This window comes from Antedon mediterranea, chromosome 4 (genome assembly GCF_964355755.1).
Source record: "Antedon mediterranea chromosome 4, ecAntMedi1.1, whole genome shotgun sequence".
Taxonomy (NCBI): Eukaryota; Metazoa; Echinodermata; class Crinoidea; order Comatulida; family Antedonidae; genus Antedon; species Antedon mediterranea.
In genome coordinates, this window is record NC_092673.1 from 2,304,535 (window position 1) to 2,323,526 (window position 18,992).

At 31.5% G+C, this 18,992-nt stretch overlaps 2 protein-coding genes across 5 annotated transcripts in view; one reads left to right on the plus strand and one right to left on the minus strand.

The window, feature by feature from the left end:
• LOC140046203 (E3 ubiquitin-protein transferase MAEA-like) overlaps positions 1 to 956 on the minus strand; it is a 48,885-nt gene extending 47,929 nt beyond the window's left edge. Inside the window, exon 1 of the mRNA XM_072090766.1 lies at positions 912 to 956. Within this exon, the coding sequence (XP_071946867.1) occupies positions 912 to 950 (39 nt within the window). The 5' untranslated portion in view covers positions 951 to 956. The remainder of the gene's footprint in view (positions 1 to 911) is intronic.
• LOC140046202 (C-terminal-binding protein 1-like) overlaps positions 1 to 18,992 on the plus strand; it is a 72,555-nt gene that overhangs the window by 17,849 nt on the left and 35,714 nt on the right. For 2 of the 4 annotated variants that reach the window (XM_072090761.1, XM_072090764.1), the window contains exons 1-2: positions 1,225 to 1,536; positions 9,936 to 10,113. In XM_072090761.1, the coding sequence (XP_071946862.1) occupies positions 9,955 to 10,113 (159 nt within the window). In that variant the 5' untranslated portion in view covers positions 1,225 to 1,536; positions 9,936 to 9,954. Of the gene's footprint in view, positions 1 to 1,224; positions 1,537 to 9,935; positions 10,114 to 12,454; positions 12,522 to 18,992 lie in introns of those variants that run through there. The other 2 variants (XM_072090765.1, XM_072090762.1) reach the window with 2 other exon arrangements.

Here is an 18,992-nt window from a genome sequence, read left to right on the forward strand (position 1 = left end):
TGGAAGACATCTTTGATCGATGACACAATGATGTGCAGAGAAGCTTAACAAACAAAAATAACAATGTTTTATGGGGATTTGACAAAAAAATTTACTGTAAAATGTTGTTAAAAAGATTGGCTTATAAATTAATATGTAATTGAAAAAAATTTAAAAAAATTGTTTTGATAGGCAAAAAATGCAATGTCCTGTGTAGTCGTGTACACAGTTTTTTTGCTTTTCATCTTTTTCCGTTGGATTTTACGCGATCAAAAGAATTTTAAAAGCATTTTATAATAAAAATGTTGTCCATAAGACTGTTCATTAAGTAACTTGTCCTCCGAAAATATGCTCGTCTCCTCGCTATGTTATTTCTGTTGGTTACGCTTCCCTGAACAGCATTGTTTGTCGTCGATTCAATTTGTCTTCTGTATTGAGAAAAAGGCGTATTCAGAACTCATACACAATTCTTTTCACTACAAAACATAATTACTAAATAAAAATGAATTAATAATAAACTGTCTGTGTTAGAATATTTAATTACATATCTATACTAGGCCTAGGCCGATAGGGCAGGGTGTCAACTCTAGGGTGTACTGTAGGAGCATACATTTAGGCCACCCATACTACACTGGGCCTAAGCATACCTTGTCCTAGTCAATTATTACCAGGTCTAGCTAGCTATAAGCTAGGGGACTAGCCTGCTAGGCCTACCTAGGCTAGGCTTCTGCTGTCTAGTTACAATAATACAGTGTACCGGTTTCGTCGGTGACGATTAAAAACAACACTTTACAGAAACAAATTATAGCACAAAGCATACATATTACATTATTTCCAATCTATGATAAGAGCATTAACTTTATTGCTTTCAATTGCATCAATATACCACTAAAAAAACGCAACATATAATTAAAAAATACAATTTTTATCACCTTTAATGTTGAGTGCTCCAATGCTTTGACGTCCGCCATTTTAATTTTTGACAGAGGGCGCCGCATGGATTTAGCTCATACCATTTATGTCGAGGGAATTTTATTGTTTAGTTACATGCATTCAGGTTAACTTTAATTCATATAAATACTATTTAATTAATATTAGGTGGTAAAAGAAATATAATTAATTATATTTATAACTCTAAAAAACATTCTATTCAAATTGATAATTATTACGATAATTGCGGATCCAATCATTCAACAATTTTATTGACCCCACGTCTTCTTTATAATCATACAACCACCATAATGAGAGAAGAGAGTGTCTGGGATACGCTATAATCTTCGCTCTATCTTTCTTCTTGACCGGTGGAATTTATGAAAATTTGTCGGATTTTTTTCGTTGTATGTGGTTTCAAATGTCATTCCCGAATTAATGGACACCATTTTTGAAGATATCTACTGGAAATAATTGGTAGAACAACGCCTCGAAAACGTGGTGTGGTGGAGGTTGGTTTCAGAGCGCATGCCACACTTGGTGCTACCATACCAATCAAGTAGTAGTAGAGTAGAGTGTGCATAGCGGTGTCTTTGTTTGGCTGAGCTAAATATTCTTTCATCCAAGGTGAAAATAGTTTATTTGTAAATGTTGTATTTATGTCGTAATAGTAATTTATTTTTCTACAATTTATTTATGTGACTTTTTGATCTAAAGATGCATATGCTAAGCCATGTTTATTGTAAATTACTCGCATAACGTGTGGTTACATACAACGACAATCAATGGTGTATAAAAAAAGATTTTGGAATTCATTTATGTCTGGTGGTGTAGAATGTCATAGGGAGGCCACACTCGAGTATGCATGGATAGTTTTCGTTTTATTAGCTCTCTCTCATCATTGTGAAATGTGTAGATTTTCTCTTTGGTGCGTGAAATTATTCCAAACTTAAAATCCTCAGAGAATGGAACATTTTCTACTATTTATGTAACTGGTTAATTAGTTTGAATGTTGTTTTTTGCTGGAACTGGTGAATGTGGTAAACATGCTAAATGAATGTACAGTACATATGACCTTGGTAGTATTTGTTCTGTAAGCCTTGTGTTAGTATGTTATTGATTTGCCCTGCCTTACCATGCTATGAAGTGAAGGATACTGTTAGTATTGTGTGATTAAATTCATAGCTGGTGGTGGTGGTATATTATAATCAGTTAAACACAAGGAAAAAATTATTCCTTTTCATTTTATTTTCTACAGTAATTTCATTAAAATATTCATAACTTCATTAGAATTTTTCTTTTGCTATTTAGAATGTACATTAACTAGATTGTTAAATAATTTTCATTTTATGATAGTTTAAAATATATTAAGGCTTACAACATTTTTTTTTATTAGACTTTAGAGCTGGTAGTCGTAGTAGTAGTTGGTACAGTATTTTGGGTTCTGTTGGTAGTGATGATGATGATGGTATTGTAGTTGGCATGGTGGTGGAATATGGGGGGTGATGGTAGGGATGTGATGGTAGGGATGTGATGTTAGTGGTGGTGGGGATTTTTAAATTGACGATATTAATATGATTTTGGTGGTAATATGATGGTGATGATTAATAATAGTGTCAGTGATTGGAAAACAGGAAAATTAATGTCAACTAACATTTTTTCTCAACTTTCTATCATCTAAAAGTCGTAGTTAGTCATGCCTCGGGTCACATTCTATGGTCACCGTACAGGTAGGCTACTACATTAGTACTTCTATGGGGTCATTCCATCTCAGTTCACCCAAAAAAAATGGAATTTTAAACCCTACCTCTTCCAATTTTGATGAAATTTGGTATATGTGTGATTCATAGCAATTAAAGCCAAAATTTCAAATTTTAACTTTATCGGACCAACGGTTTTCGAGATATCGCAATTTCAATTTTCGGTTTTTACGCAAAAAAGGGCGCGGCCACCACGTTTCAAAGAGCTGTATCTCGGGAACTATAGGTTCGATTTTAAAAGCAAAGGTATTTTTGTAAAGGGGAGACCATAAGGAATCTAAATATTCTAATTGTGTGTGTTTTATGTTAATTTTAAGTTGAATAAAACTTTGACATATATTTTGACCTTGAAATTGACCCTGTGGAACACGCCCGATTTGTTGGTGACTATCACGAAAAATGTAGCCCTACGTGTCAACTACAACATATAAAAAAATTGGAGGGGTTTTTTTCTTTGTTTCCATGAAATTACAATTTGAAGTTGACATACCTCTTCCTTTCAGTGTATTGTTGGTGTTGTTATACTTATACACAGTGTGAACACTAACTGTTAAGGTGTCTTATTGTTACGCTTTCTCATCAGGCCCACTTAAACAGTAGATATATTTTGATATGAGAAATACTGGGTAACTCACATACTTTTCAAATCAATTTTGACACATAGTTTAGTGTCCTTACTATGTTATTATGCACATTAACATATGCATAATAAGTGATTGCAGAGAACATACAACAGTTACTGTATATGCCTTTTTAAAGGTTGTCATCCCCTATTTAAAAACAAAACTACCAACCATGAAAAAAGTTCAGTATTTCACAGATGGATGTGGCGGCCAATACAAAAACAAATATAACTTTATTAACCTTTGCCACCACCAGGAAGATTTTGGTTTAGACGCGGCGCCGAGTGGAATTTTTTCGCTACATCACATGGCAAGAGTGCATGTGATTGTGATGGCATAGGTGGAACAGTTAAGAGGCTTGTCACTAAGAGAAGCTTATCAGCGTTTGACTGAATGTCATATTCTCACATCTCTTAGTATGTTCGACTACTGTGTAATTTTTTATTTTTATTTTATGTCTTTAGGCAATGTGGCCAAGGATTACCAATAGTTAATTAATCACTGTCCTATCAGATAGGTGGTAATCCCCCTGATACAGGGGCTATTGTGTGAACCAGTTGACCGGGGTAACCCCCTACTCTTTTTCGAATAATGAACTGGGTTCTTTAAAGTACACACAGGTTATAACTGTGTACACTGGACCTACGGTTTATAGTCCTTATCCGAGAAGACTTGTTCCACCACCAGAACTAGGAGCGAGTCGGCCTCGAACCCTTGCCGATGTTGTTGTTGGCTCTTTAGGTACAGTAAACGGCGCCCCTGCCTTAAGCGCTCGGCCATATGACTCACTCATATGGACATTCCAGGCATCAACATTTTTCATGTGGGAATAGATGAGGTATCTACTGTGGAAAAAAAAATAAAGCCGAGATTCAACCTCGCCCAGACCATCAAGGGTACATTACAATATCATTGTTCCCGTTTCTCTGGCACAGATGCAGGTCTACAAACTTAGTACCCAGATAAACCCTCCGGATGTGGTAGTGATTCAAGAATCTTTCAGTGATGAAAATGAAATTGTTGCTGATACACAACCCACCATTATTAGACTTCAGAATTTTGTGTGCTGTAGTTATGATGGTGTCCCATGGATTGTTTTGGTTGTGGATGTCTCAGAAGAGTTTGGGGATTATCAAATTAAATTTATGCATCCTCATGGGCCAGCGAAAACCTTTTATTGGCCGTCCAAAGAAGACTGTTGTTGGATTTCTGAATCAAATATACATTGTATTATAGCCTCTCCGTTTATAAAATCCTCTTCGACTAGGAATTACAGTATTTCCCAAAATGATCGCCACAACATTTCTAAATACTGTTTGAATTGGCCAGATGACAAGGAGTAAAGGCCAGACATAGACAATTTAACATTATAATATTTATATTTAGTTTGTAAATAAAATTATTTTTGGAATACATCAAATTGACATTGAAGTAATGCATGGACATACACCAAAAATACACTAAAAGGAAGAGGTATGTCAACTTCAAATTGTAATTTCATGGAAACAAAGAAAAAAACCCCTCCAATTTTTTTATATGTTGTAGTTGACACATAGGGCTACATTTTTCGTGATAGTCACCAACAAATCGGGCGTGTTCCACGTGGTCAATTTCAAGGTCAAAATATATGTCAAAGTTTTATTCAAATTAAAATTAACATAAAACACACACAATTAGTATATTTAGATTCCTTATGGTCTCCCCTTTACAAAAATACCTTTGCTTTTAAAATCGAACCTATAGTTCCCGAGATACAGCTCTTTGAAACGTGGCGGATGCGCCCTTTTTTGCGTAAAAACCGAAAATTGAAATTGCGATATCTCGTAAACCGTTGGTCCGATAAAGTTAAAATTTGAAATTTTGGCTTTAATTGCTATGAATCACCCATATACCAAATTTCATCAAAATTGGAAGAGGTAGGGTTTAACTCATTGGGTGATCTGAGATGGAATGACCCTATGAATGGATGACTAGCCAGTGACAATAACGCTAGTTGGTCATACCCAGTACCGTTTTGATTTTACGATCATTCGGGAAACCACCTCACGACGAAAATTGATCTTGAAATATCAATAAATTTTAAAATTAGATTGGATTTATGGAGTTAAAAATTGTTTTAGCCTAAAATAATACGAATATGCCTTTGCGTCTACAGTTCGGAACTATTTACCATGAAAAATCTTGTGTGTTTTGTTCACGTTTTATTGATATAAAAGATTTCAAAGTGCGCACTAATTTTGTAATTGTTGCGAAAAGAATACATTTTTAACACTAGATTAAATTGTTGAAAATAGATTGTTTACTTGAGTAGTTTTACAGCTTTACATAGTTTAATAAACTAGTAATCATCAGTTAACCATCTTGTTAATACCTACTGTACTTCTAATTTGTATTGTTAAAATGTATATTAGAATGAGTAGCATTGTGGTAAGGTGATTGGTTAAACAGGCAGTATGTATTTTTTTACATGAAATGTATTCCAAAATATTAAGTAATTCAGATAATTATTGATGGTGGACAAATATATTTATGCATTATGATACTTTTTAAATTTAAGAGGAATTTAAAGTTTATCAACACAATGAGATAATTATATACTGTAGTGCTATGGATGTCCAGTTGAATTGATATTTTGGGCATTTCTTTATCAATCTACCAGCCAATACAACAATAGGCTAACATTGCTAAATAATGTTAATCATTAAGGCACTCGGTATAAAGGTCATAACATACTGTACTTAACTGTAACCCTTATCCTTTACAGTATTTTGACAGTATTTTATTGGTTTTATCAGTTTTCTCTTGGTCAAAATTTTCTACAGTATGCAAGCGATTTTATCCATCTTTTTACTATAGTTTACCATGGTTAATGTAGGCCAAATACGTTTCTTAAATTCCTATTTTATAATTTACAATAGCCTGGTCAACTACATCCTCCAAGTACATACTATTTACCCCCTCTGTGGTTTTGCATGTAGTATATAAATATATATTTATGATTATACCAGTGGCCCTTTATCTTGTGATATTAATAGCTAAAGATGTTTTTAAATGCTATAGTCTAAAACTCAGCTCTTATATAATTGTATTGAGAAAATGTACTTTATTACACAGTTAGGCTTTACAATGTCCACGCCATCAGACAATATGTAGGTATACATTACTACAGTAGTACTGTACAGCAGGCCTGCTATACTATACACACATACTGGACAGTAACTATAAATAGACCAACTAGGTTTTAATTATATACATTGATACCATTTGTAATATAACTTCTTTGTTTAAAAACTACAGACTTTATGACTTATAATACAATATGGGTTCTCGTATTACTTTGTGGGAAATTTTAAAAATCTATTTTAGTAATCAAAACAAATTATTTATACTATAATATCACTTGTATTTTTAATACTGTGTAGTTTATTTTGTATTGTTGTTTATTCCTGGAAGAATCGTTTTGGATATTAATTAGGTTTATTTTGTTGATGTGCACAGTGTAAAACACATCATGTACTACAGGTACTGTACTGTACTGTTGACTAAATATTTTATGTTGACAATATTATCTGTAAAGAATGTTTAAATAGGAATTGTTCATTAAAACGGATATGACTGCTTGATAGGTCATGCAGCATTGTTGGAACTTTTGTGTTTCATTATGCTAGGCCCTGGGCATGTAGATTGCAGCATTCCGATGCATACCAGCTCAGTCTCCTTGTAATTGCTATGAAGCAGCAGACATTCTGTAGCATGGTGTTACATCCAGGTCAGTGCCTGCCACTCCCTATAAACATGAAATAAGCCTATTGTTCGTATAGTACAATGGGCCAAAAAACAGGAAAAGCAATTGATACCAGAAAAGTCTCAAAGAACTTCGGAATACCACCAATAATTATAATAATTATTATTCTTTATTTCCCAATGATATCAAATCAATAATTGTATTTTATCAATTTTGTTATATTTAATCATTAAAGATAATTTAATTGATTTAAGCTATTTTGGTATTAAACTTTTTAAATTTCAGTCTATTTGAAATGACTTTACTGGGCTGTATGAGAGAGACTACCTGTAGCTATAATATTTATGTTCATTCATTTTTTAGTCTCAAATTCAAAGAAATTATTTATATATTATAATACTTATTATTTAAAGAAATATGAATATTTTAAATTGTACTTAAATAGCAATAAAAAGTTAGAGACACTTCTAACCCTTTAGCAGATTATGTCTAGACAAACACAATGCACTTCGCTCCAAATATTTATAAATCATAGGGTATTTTAAATTCTTTACATAATGTTATACCCCCTACCAAAGCTGTACAGTGTTAATTTTATTCGAGGTGATAAAGAGATTTAAATGTTCTCTAAAAAGCTTTAACTATTTTCATTTAAGAAACTGAATAAAAAAAATTACCCATACAAAAAATTATGTTTAAAATTATTACGAATTAATTAATGTTTGTCATGTACTGAACCAACATTCATTTTAAATAGATAACAAAATAATTTTAGTTTAAACAAAGAAAAGAATACAAATCAGTCTTGAAACAGAATCCAAAGTCGTAACACTAAACTTTCGTGAAATATAACGCTAATGTTATTCATAGATTTAAATTAGTTTATTTATGTTACATATTTGTGGTATCAAATATGAATTACCCCTTTGTGTGTGTGCATAATTTGGTGTGGCATTGTATTTACCAGGTCAGCACATTCCAGTGATAGTTGTTACATGATTTTATACCAGGTCCTCATTGTCATACCTTTTTCTTTGATGCAAATAATTTGTTGTCCTATATTTATAAAAATTAATTTAAAAATTTAATCGTTAGTGTTTTCTACTACTACAGTGTGAAATATTTTGGCATACATTTTGCAATGATCCTTGTCACTTTGGTACCAAATTCCTTCCCTGAACTGGCCTGGAAATCTGTGATGTAATGTGAGAAGTTGGCATATAAACATGAATGTGGACTGATCTTTTTTAACCTATACATAACTTCATAAACATCACATCCAATAAGATTTGGAAATTTAATTAAAATGTACAGTAATTAAAATGTCTTAATATAAAATGCACACACCACACTTAGTATTAGTAAAAAACGAATAAAATTTTGTAGTCATTAAACATAGCTTTCCTGTCAAGTATGTCCAATTCATTAACATTGATGTACAGTATTGTTATTTAATTAAAGTATATTATATGTTTTCACCTTCAAACATAATTGGCATTTTCTTTAATTTACAGTTAATTTTTGTATGCTTTTTTATTCATTATACTGGACAGTATACAATAAGAAATTTATAAAATCAAAATGATTGATAAAAAGTGTACAGGCTTGTTAAATAATGTTAATAAATATATTTTAATTTTTTCAGTTGCATTTGTTATTGTCTATAACTTTTTATTCTTGAAGCACTAACTTATCTTCATATTAATTCTGCAAAAAACCTGGGTATAAATAATGTTATCTTCTGATCAAAATTCTGAAAAAAAAAAACAGTTTAAAGGGAAACTGTGTATGCATTTTTACCATGTTGATATAATAAATGTGTTGATTGTGGTGAAGAAGATTTACTTTTTACTTATAAATTTTGAGATGGCAGACCTCGGAGAACACAGCAAAGAGGTCTTGGAGAACACAGCAAAGATGTCTTGGAGAACGCTAAAGATGGTTGTAGTACAACAATTAAAACATCACAAGACATTCTCAACCTTAAAGCTCTGTCTACACCATCAAACTTTATGTGACAACAAATTGTGATGTGCCCATACAGTATATGGGCATGGGCATGATGATGTCATAACACTACCATATTTGAGAATATCACTACCATATTTGAGCATGTCACACTTTTTTGTCAAAATAGTCTGATAGTGTAGACAGAGCTTTACTTCGTTCCTATTTGAAAACACCTGGCATACTTTATTTGCCATGCAACTTTAAGTCCTTAAACAATACAGCCAATTAATCCATTGTTATTGCAAATGCAATAGAAATGTTAAAGTATAAATTCCTCTTTAAAAGTCATTGTTCTGTGATTAGTATTCTAATCAGTATGAAGCCTGCCAACTAACAAATATTAGAATAATTTGTAATCATTTATATTGATGACTTTCTGTGATTGATGAATAGAACTTATTATTCCAATTTGGTATGCTTCTACTATGATGCATTCTTTATTACCTTTTTGCATTGCTATTGTACGTTTGTGTGTGAATATATTGTTCTCTTAAATACAGGAATCAATAAATTAATTTGTCTTTGTTTCTAGAATTGTACGAGATTGTTGTAAACATAACATCATCGTCGTACAAATTGTCCATTCTCATAATTTAATACAGTCTCAAAAAGGTTTGCCAAATTGAATTGATTAGGAACGTATTTGAGATCTTTTGGATCCTAAAGATACCAAATATGGTAGCGATGTGCTCAAATATGGTAGTGATATGACATCATCATTTCCATACATGTGCACATTTTTTTTTCGCATAAAGTTTGATAGTGTAGACAGGGCTTAAGAAGACCCTAGGATTATTTTCTCAAGTTTTTTCGGTATATTTATTATTAAAGACAAAAGATTGTAACTGTATCAATAAATTAATTAACTACTTTTCTATCTGTTCACAGATTGGTCTTCTACTGAGTCATGCCGACAACATGCGGTTTTCCTAATTGCAAATTTCGTTCACGTTACAAGGGAACTGACGATCCCCGCCATTTTTATCGTGTCCCGAAGAGACCATCTGTTTTGCGCGAGAAGTGGTTAGAAGCTATTGGCCGAACAGAGGAGACTATAGTTGGGCAGGTAGAAATAAAATGACGCTTACGATAGTTTGTCTTGCTTCAGAAAATGCATGTTTAAATCGAGACAGTGTCAAATACAATGCTTGCATCTATGATTACAATCAAAACCTCATTTGAAATATTATTACATAACGTGAAGATGGCTTGTATCTCTCAGCTATTACCTCCCAGACTGTTGCTCTCAAATCTAGTTTACAGTATAAATCTTACAGTAAAAAACAAAGTTTAGAAGATGAAAAGTATAAATGAATTTCATTTTCCAATCCATTGAATAAGAAAAACCAAAATTTATTGTTTTGCTTTTTGTCAAAAATCAGTATGCATTAGTCTTCGGAGAAGGTGCCCTTATGTCGACATTCAACTAAACTGTGTCGACGTAAGCGCTCCGAGCAACTGGACACATGTCGACATAAGCTTAGTTGCTTTCAGTTGCCCGTGTTTTATTACTTTTTTTGGAACCGAAAACTGCAAATCTAGTCGCGCATGCGGTAACCGCAATCGGTTAGATTTTATTATAAGCGCATATCTTCAAAAATTCACCTTATTGTAATTGTACACTTTTACAATATAAATGTGTCCAATTTTATAAAATTTACTAAATTGTATTGACACTATATGTGAACGTTGTTGTATATTGTACTGTATGTTGTATAGCATGCTGCATGTACTGTACTACTATCTCTACCTTTGCTTGCACATCACTGGTACAGTTTGTCACATTCCATAACACTAACCACCTAATCATTTAGATCTGCATTATCAACAGTGTGGTACTTAATTTTCAGTGAATCCCAAAGAATTTCTGTCAAGGATGCATAGTTAATTAAATCTACATATAGCTGGTATGGAATCATTTTGCAGTCATATTTTTAAATGAACAAACTATCAACCGGAAACAGTTATGGTATGGATTGGATTGTGTAAAATCCGCTTGGTGATTACAGATTTCTCAGGCCATTCTAAGCCCGTAGCCAGAAGGGGTTCAAGCAAGGGAAAATTGCCATTTTCAAACTAGAGACAAGCATAAAAATGATTGTAAACAGGCCTAACTAGCCTAGTTCATTACTTTTTTACCCCTTTGTGGACAAAGTGAATCTCCTTGTATAAATCCTGGCTACGGTATTATGTTTTGTTGGTAAAAAGGATCACTAGTCTACCAACATTGGTTAATAGTGCACTTCAACATCTTGTTGGGTTCGTCTTTGTTTACAAATGATTGTTACCAAATCAGAAAGGTGTGACCGCAAAAGCATTTTGATCTTTTTATTTTTATTCTAAATGCACGGTATTATAATTAATATAACTAATAACTTTTTGAATCCAATGGAAAACGTGAGGATCAATTGACTATAGAGGGCGGACTACAGTTGTAAACTAGACTCCAGATGTATTGCATTTAAATCTTTAAAAAAAAAGAAAACTGTTCCCAATAATCAACTTGTACTACGGTACATGGCGATACCTAAAATTGAAGACTTTTTAAAGTACTACAAGAGTACAGTATATGATTAAAATATTAGGGCCAGTACTAATAGTAAATGATGCACAGTAGAACCAGCAGTATAGTTTATAGTTGGCTTACAGACAGAACATACAGAGTGCGCTTTGGGTTAAGTGTGTACAGTAGTTATAGTAACAATGTAGTTTTTAATTGTGTGATTAACAGTACACAGCAAACACAACATTGCTTCTGCACTCCATCTATGCTTCTCTTCATATTGCTAGTTAAGATATTTTTCACCAAGAATTCATCACCATTTGTACACATTAAATTATTACTGAAATATAATATTATACACACATTAATAACTTATTAAATATATTTTACATTACGCATGGATTTACTGTAGCTTATACTGGGACCTACCTTGGTGATAAAGGGAACAATGAATGCACACAAATTAAGAATGGTTAAAGGCACGATAGTCTTTTTGAGAATTGAGACTTTACTGTCCATCCAAACTGAAATCTACATCCATGATACAAACAAATAACATTTTCTCAGTTTTATTAACACTTTTTTGATAATCACATTCTAGTTATAGATTCTAACAAACAGTTTTTTTTAGTAAATTAATTTTTCATTACAGTTTTCTATTTTAGCTTAAAATCTTATATTTTTTTTCCATTTTAGAATTCACACCTTTTTCACCAGCAGTTTTGATTTTTTATTTTAGCTTCACCACGCTTCACAAATTAGTAGAAATTAAAAACATTTGCTTACGCCATTTATGTGTTTTACTCATTTCGTTTAATTTCGTTTAACCTTTCCTATATTTTTTTGTGTTCATAATTTGTTCTTCCTTGTTTTATGATTTCTTTTTCTCTACCCCTTCTGCAAGGTTATCAGTTGCTGATTTTGGACAAGAGTTGACCGTTTGCAAGTGATTTTTATTGACAATAAAAAAGGTATAAATGAAACATTATTAGATCGCAAACTTATTTCTTTTTAATAATGTTTGTAATACAAAACATTCATTATAAAGGAGAACTAACTTTAGTTTTAACAAATTATGTCGAATAACCACCCATCAGATACAAAGGTGTACAGTAAGCTGTAGTTATTTTAGTATTTTCCGTACAGCAGTATTCATTTTAACTAAAGAAAAATAAGCAATCGTTCATAACATAATAATAATATTGCTGTAATCTTTTTTTTTGTTTATTTTCAAATAAAAACAATTTTTCAGTTATAGTTTAGTAATAGAGGACTCAAATGGTCATTGCAATGCATTTTGTTATGAATCTGACTATTGTGTTGAGTTTTAGTTTTGGTAATGTAAAGTTTTTAATATTAATATAATGTCTGTTCTGCTCTTTTGTCCTAACAAACTTTCGTTCATTCTTTCGTTAATACAATAAACAAACAAGCAGCAAACATTTCAAATACAGTATATAGACATTTTCAATTAATTGCCAACAAAAAAAATAGAATTAGTATTAGGTTACCGTTGATACTGAGTATATTTCATATAATAAGATAAGATAAACCGACATTGAACTATTATCTCAGAGAAGAGAGCTACAACTGAAATATATTTAAAACACTTATTAAACACCCCTGTCAGATAATGGTACATTCCATAAAGCCTGCCCTCAAGTGGGAACATCCAAATTTGTGTAATTTAGCATTGGTGACAATGTTATAAACATTAGCGATGACCTTGGACTTCAGTAAATTATGCATTACATCATTTTCTGTCATCCAGCTTTGATATTAAATTTATTTTAGATTTTTTTTCAAGAAGACCATACCAAACGGTTTTAAATGCACATTTCTGTGTTAACAGAATCAAAGCTCATTGTCTGAACCTAAAATTTGGTCTAACACCAACAATTGACCAACAAACTAAACTCTATGTTTGCAAATATTTTCATGAAAAAGAGTTTCTCACAAACTTTAAACCCACTGAAGAAACCCAGAAACTGACCCATGAATTACATTAGAATAATTCTTGAATACAGAAAATAATTAAATATAATAATTAAATATAATAATTAAATATAATAATTAAATATAATAAACAAAAAAAAAAAGACATCATCATTATTGATTGACAACAAAAAATAATCATCACTGATCTGTAGAATCATCTTTTCACAGATAAAATAAGTGTATAGAATGTGTCTGTATGAACCAAGCTTTACGATCAACATAATGAATTATTCGTCGCATTAAACGTCACTGTAGGCTACATACACATCACCGAACCTCCTGGGGATATGGGCTTAGGTCCACTGTATAATGAAAGCGCGTACTACTAGGCTGTTTGCGCTCATTCTCTTCGCTACCATCTGTCATTAAGTTTATTCTAGCTTGGTAACATTGTCTATTGGTATTTAGATGCTTATGGAGGAACAATTTCTGATTGTAGTGGACTACTTTAGCTTTCCCTTTGTTTATTCATACTAATTCACCGGGCTGTTTAGAATTGCTTCTAATGCCTGTAGTAAACGTTTATATATTAAAAGATTCATTTGCACTGATGAAGGGCTAGTGTTGCCCGAAAGCTCTGCTAATATTCCTAGCTGTTTTTATCGTTTTGATTTAGATTTTCACTTTTTTTTTGTATCGCCATTGAGATCCAGCCACTGATACCCACAGCATTGTCATTTTTTCAGTAATTTGCTTTTGGATTTATTTTGAAAGATTAAGTTATGTAACAAACAAAAATAGTTAGTGTTTTGAAGTAACTTATTGGTAGATATGATGCTGTTAAGATCATTAGAAAATGTCCGCACTGTAAAATATTATTATTTTTTTTGTAAACTGCAATAAACAAAAAATTTGCTAATAAATAGAATAGGAGGTTAGGAAATTTTATATAATGTAGGAATATTCTGGAATATATAACAGCCAAAAATAAACATCACTTTTATTTTTAAGAGAGATAATGAGACATGTAAAGTAATGTATAACACATCATAGTAATACTAATACTCATTAAGCATAGAATTTTCAATAGTATATTGCGAGTTATTTGCTTTTATTGTAAGATGTAAAAATATGCTTCGTTGTCGTCAATGATATTCGATACAATTTACAATGATGGTTTCTACCACCATCATCATATTTTGACCTTTCCCAAGAGGTGAACTGGATTCTGAGATAGAGTAAGCTGATTTAGATCCTAGTTCTGACTTCTTGAACTGTCTTCAAACGCCGTATACCTGATATTGATCAAATAAGAAGCACATCTGTAACTGTCTGTTTATAGGCAAAAGAGAATGATAATTTGAGAGTTTTTACCTAATTGCTACAAAATGAATGCATTATTAAAGTAGTGTATATTATCTTTCGTTTCGATTAGCAATACGCTCGTTTAAATTAAGAACAGTTCGTAAATATTTCCTTCACAAAGTGTTCTACGATTGCAGAATACATTTATTCAAATGTGTGTAGTGTTGGCCACACTACTGTAGCAATATATTGTTTTAAAGATAAATAAATTCAAAACTTATACCATTCTATATAATTTGTACTATGTGTAAATTGCAAAAATATTAATCCATGCCAAACCAGAACTAAAAAATAAACCATTGTTATACGCAGATAATACTAAATAATTCCTAAACAATATAACCACCTCAACCATATCAATACAGCCCTTCCCCAGCCCCCATTTTTTTAATTATTTGATTATTGTTCTCAAGAAATTAATAAGATCACCAAACCTCTTTTAAATTTCACCTAAAAACAACTATCACTGAATTATAAATGTAACCAGTAAAGCCCTTTTTCCTACACCCCATACTTTTTTTTTTTCATTTCACAAATAGGTGGCGCGCGTGTGTAGACATAAATAATATTTCAGTATTCTATGGTTTTAAAGAACCTAAACGAAAAACATAATTTGTCTTTCGACATCCAACCTTGTCATTTTGCATGTACTGTACAGCAGATAAGAATGCATAAAATATCCCAATAATATAATTAAAAGACAATATGGCAAAAGCTAGCTAGGTCACATCAGAGCATTTCCGCACGTGCTTTAAGGTTTTTGATCAGAACATGCATGTACGCCCTTGGAAGCTGTAGGCTACGGTTCAGAACGAGAATTGATTTGTAATATTGCGATTGTATGACACGTATGTTTACACGCCATTGCACGTGTTGTCAAGCAGCTACTGGCAGGATGCTTATAACAAGATTCTTATATCTTCGATGCAATTCACTAATTACAAGGAGTGATGTCTGCCAATCAAATTGATTGACATGTATTATTGGGTACAACTAATAATACATGGTAGATTATTAAAAATACAAATAATTAAAAAGCCGATAATATAATAATTAATAATAAAAACATTAACAATAAATGATAAATTTTAATGAATTTATATTGTGAATCTTTAAGATTGTTTAAAAACACTAATCTTTAAATGTAAATTGTTATCCAGATTACATTTAGGCCGAAAATTTAGCCTTTCATCCTAATTCGGTCAGAATTAATATTATAAAAACTTATTTTAATCACAGAAGCAATTGTTAACCTCAATGATGTTTTTTAGCCGCAAAATATAAATTATTAAAATACTGTACAAGAGTATAAAATTACATTTGGATGTTTTATTATGATTTCTTTATTAATTGTATTATTAATTGGAGTTATACAGGAGTTTTTAATGTTATGTTTATTTGGATGTGAGATACCCCAAGAGCACATACTACACTATAGTATACAAATAATGAATGTTTATGAGTGCAATGGTACAAATAATGGCACGAGGTGAATGATGAAAGGTTATATCAACGAGGCAAAGCCGAGTTGATATAACCTTTCATCATTCACCAAGTGCCATTATTTGTACCATTACACGAATACAAAACATTCATTATTTGTTTTATATAACATCTAAATAAATTCTAGTTATTTGAATCAAATAAAAGGTAGCCCTAGCCAAAGCTTACTACATTTCATTCACACACATTTGATTAAAAACAGTAACATTTGGTTTTTAATAATGTTATATTAAATGTTATATTTATATGGATTTCGTAAACACACCTACTTTTGTGTTAATTATGTCAACAAACGACCAAACAATCCTAGGCCTAGCAAGGCTAAAACGCCTAGGCTAGGCCTAGCCTAATACTAGCATGGCCTAGGCTAGACCTAGTAGCCTAGTACTAGCTTGGCTGAAAGGCAAAACTTCGACAGACAATTGGAACTTATCTAAGCTAATTATGGTTTTTCCAACAATTCCACGTCTTGTAGGGATGTCCCCATTAATTAATCAAAATCCTAAAAACGATCTAAAGCTAATTTAAATGCCTTTTTGAATGAAATTAGTACATAATGTCCAAATCGTACACAAATATCTGCTGCTGTTGCATATCTCGCGGTGGTGTTTACAAATGAAACTGAGACCAGACGACAGGTGGCGCTGTTGTATTTCACAGTACATAGCCATATCATAGGATAATTTGTGTACTAGATTTTTTTTCATCCGCGAGACGTTTTTTTTTTCGTACACAAAAATGTTTCAAAAAGTACTATTTAACGATCGTTGAATAGTGCGTACTATTGCACGCCATGTGACCCACATTCGTCCAATCAAATGACAGGAATTTATATAGGTGTTATATAATAGTAGTTATTATGCACATACAGTAATCATAGTCGTTATGTATTGTATAAGCAAGTTAATAATTTGATGAAGAGGTCACATAGACATAATGTTTAATTGCTAATAGTCAATCTACAGTTCATTAAGAATGTTTAGTTAGACAATAAATGCTATTAAATGTCCTGATTACATTATAATATTTATTTTAATATTTGCAATTTGATGTAACTAATATGTAGAGATATTTCTTAATAATAAAATTATATTAATATGTTAGGAGCAAATTATCTGAAATATTCTGTTTTACCACATCGAAATTAGCAAAAAAAAATATCTTAGTGTTAAATTCATCAGAGAATCTAAAGCTCTGTCTGCACTATGAACTAGTTTGACAAAAAAAAGTGTGATGTGCCCAAATATGGTCATCTTCATGTCCATATATGGGCACATTACATTTTTCCTCACATAAAATTTGATAGTGTAGACAGAGCTTAGGTCCTCTTCCTAACCACTCGGTGGTTTTAAGATTGTGGTACCGGTAGAATGAATCTATACGCATAAGATGCAGGGATGAATTTTAATCATTCAAATTTAGATGGGAAGGTACTGTATATGTGGATGTTTCTCTCTATGTGGATGTTTCTCTCTCCTCTCTGTGTTAGAATTAAAATGGTAGCTTTATGTTAATCTTAGTACAATGAGCTCATTCCCCTACGTTCAGAGAACACGGGACTCACCTTTACCTTTTATGTTAATCAGAGGCATTTGAAGCAACCCTTGAAAAAAGAATCACATATTCTGTGGAGATCCCATGTATATCATTCCAATTCCCCCTCTCCCATCTTATATTGTTTTCCTTTGCAAATTAACAATAAAAGACAATTATGTTTGGTATATGTAGAGGCCAAGCAGTTGGTACAGTAGGGCTCTTTTTATTTACTCATTCTAGTAACGAAATGCAATTGGCTCGACTTCTATCAACACAACCCTGTTTCAGAATATAAGGTCTTACTCTCTGCTTCCTTTTCAAGTTAAACTAAATACCCATCAATATTAAGTCTTTGTTCTATTTGGCGATCTAGCCCTTTATGGTAATTCCTTTTTAAGGACCTTGCTATGAACTCTCAAGAATATTACAATGTATTTCAGTTATAAATACCTTTATTTAGCATTGAAAAGATTATATATATTTAAAGCTCTTTATTTAAATTCAATAGTTTTTCTAGTATGTTTAATAACTGTGTATAATGTACTTTCCTGAATTAGTGAGGTGTAAATATGTTGATAAAATTAGAATTATAAAAAAAAGATATTTGTAGAATTTCTTTTTTTATATAAAATCAATAGAACATAGTGTGTTCTGTTTTTTTAAATTGTTAATTTTGAATGATGGGAGGATGAATTTTGTCTAGTTTAGGTTAAAATAAAATTATAACAATACTTCATATAACAGTGATGAATTAATTGATTGATTTTTGTATTAGTTAATGAAAATTATATATATGTGTTAGTACAATAATAGACAGACCTACATTCTTGTTAAATGGACTTAAACTCCCAAAAACCATTTGTTATGGTATACTGTATATTAAAGATTTTATTAAAACTTTAATATTTTTGAATTAGAAAGTGTAATATATAATTTGAAATTTTCTTATGTAATTTTTACAAATATTTGTTGTACAGTATGATGTTGTTATTTACAATTTACTGTAAAAAATAAACATACATAATTATATACGAAAACTGTGCAGTAAGTGGTGGTAGGAGAATACAATTAAAGTGTGCAGTATCGCAAACAATGGCTGC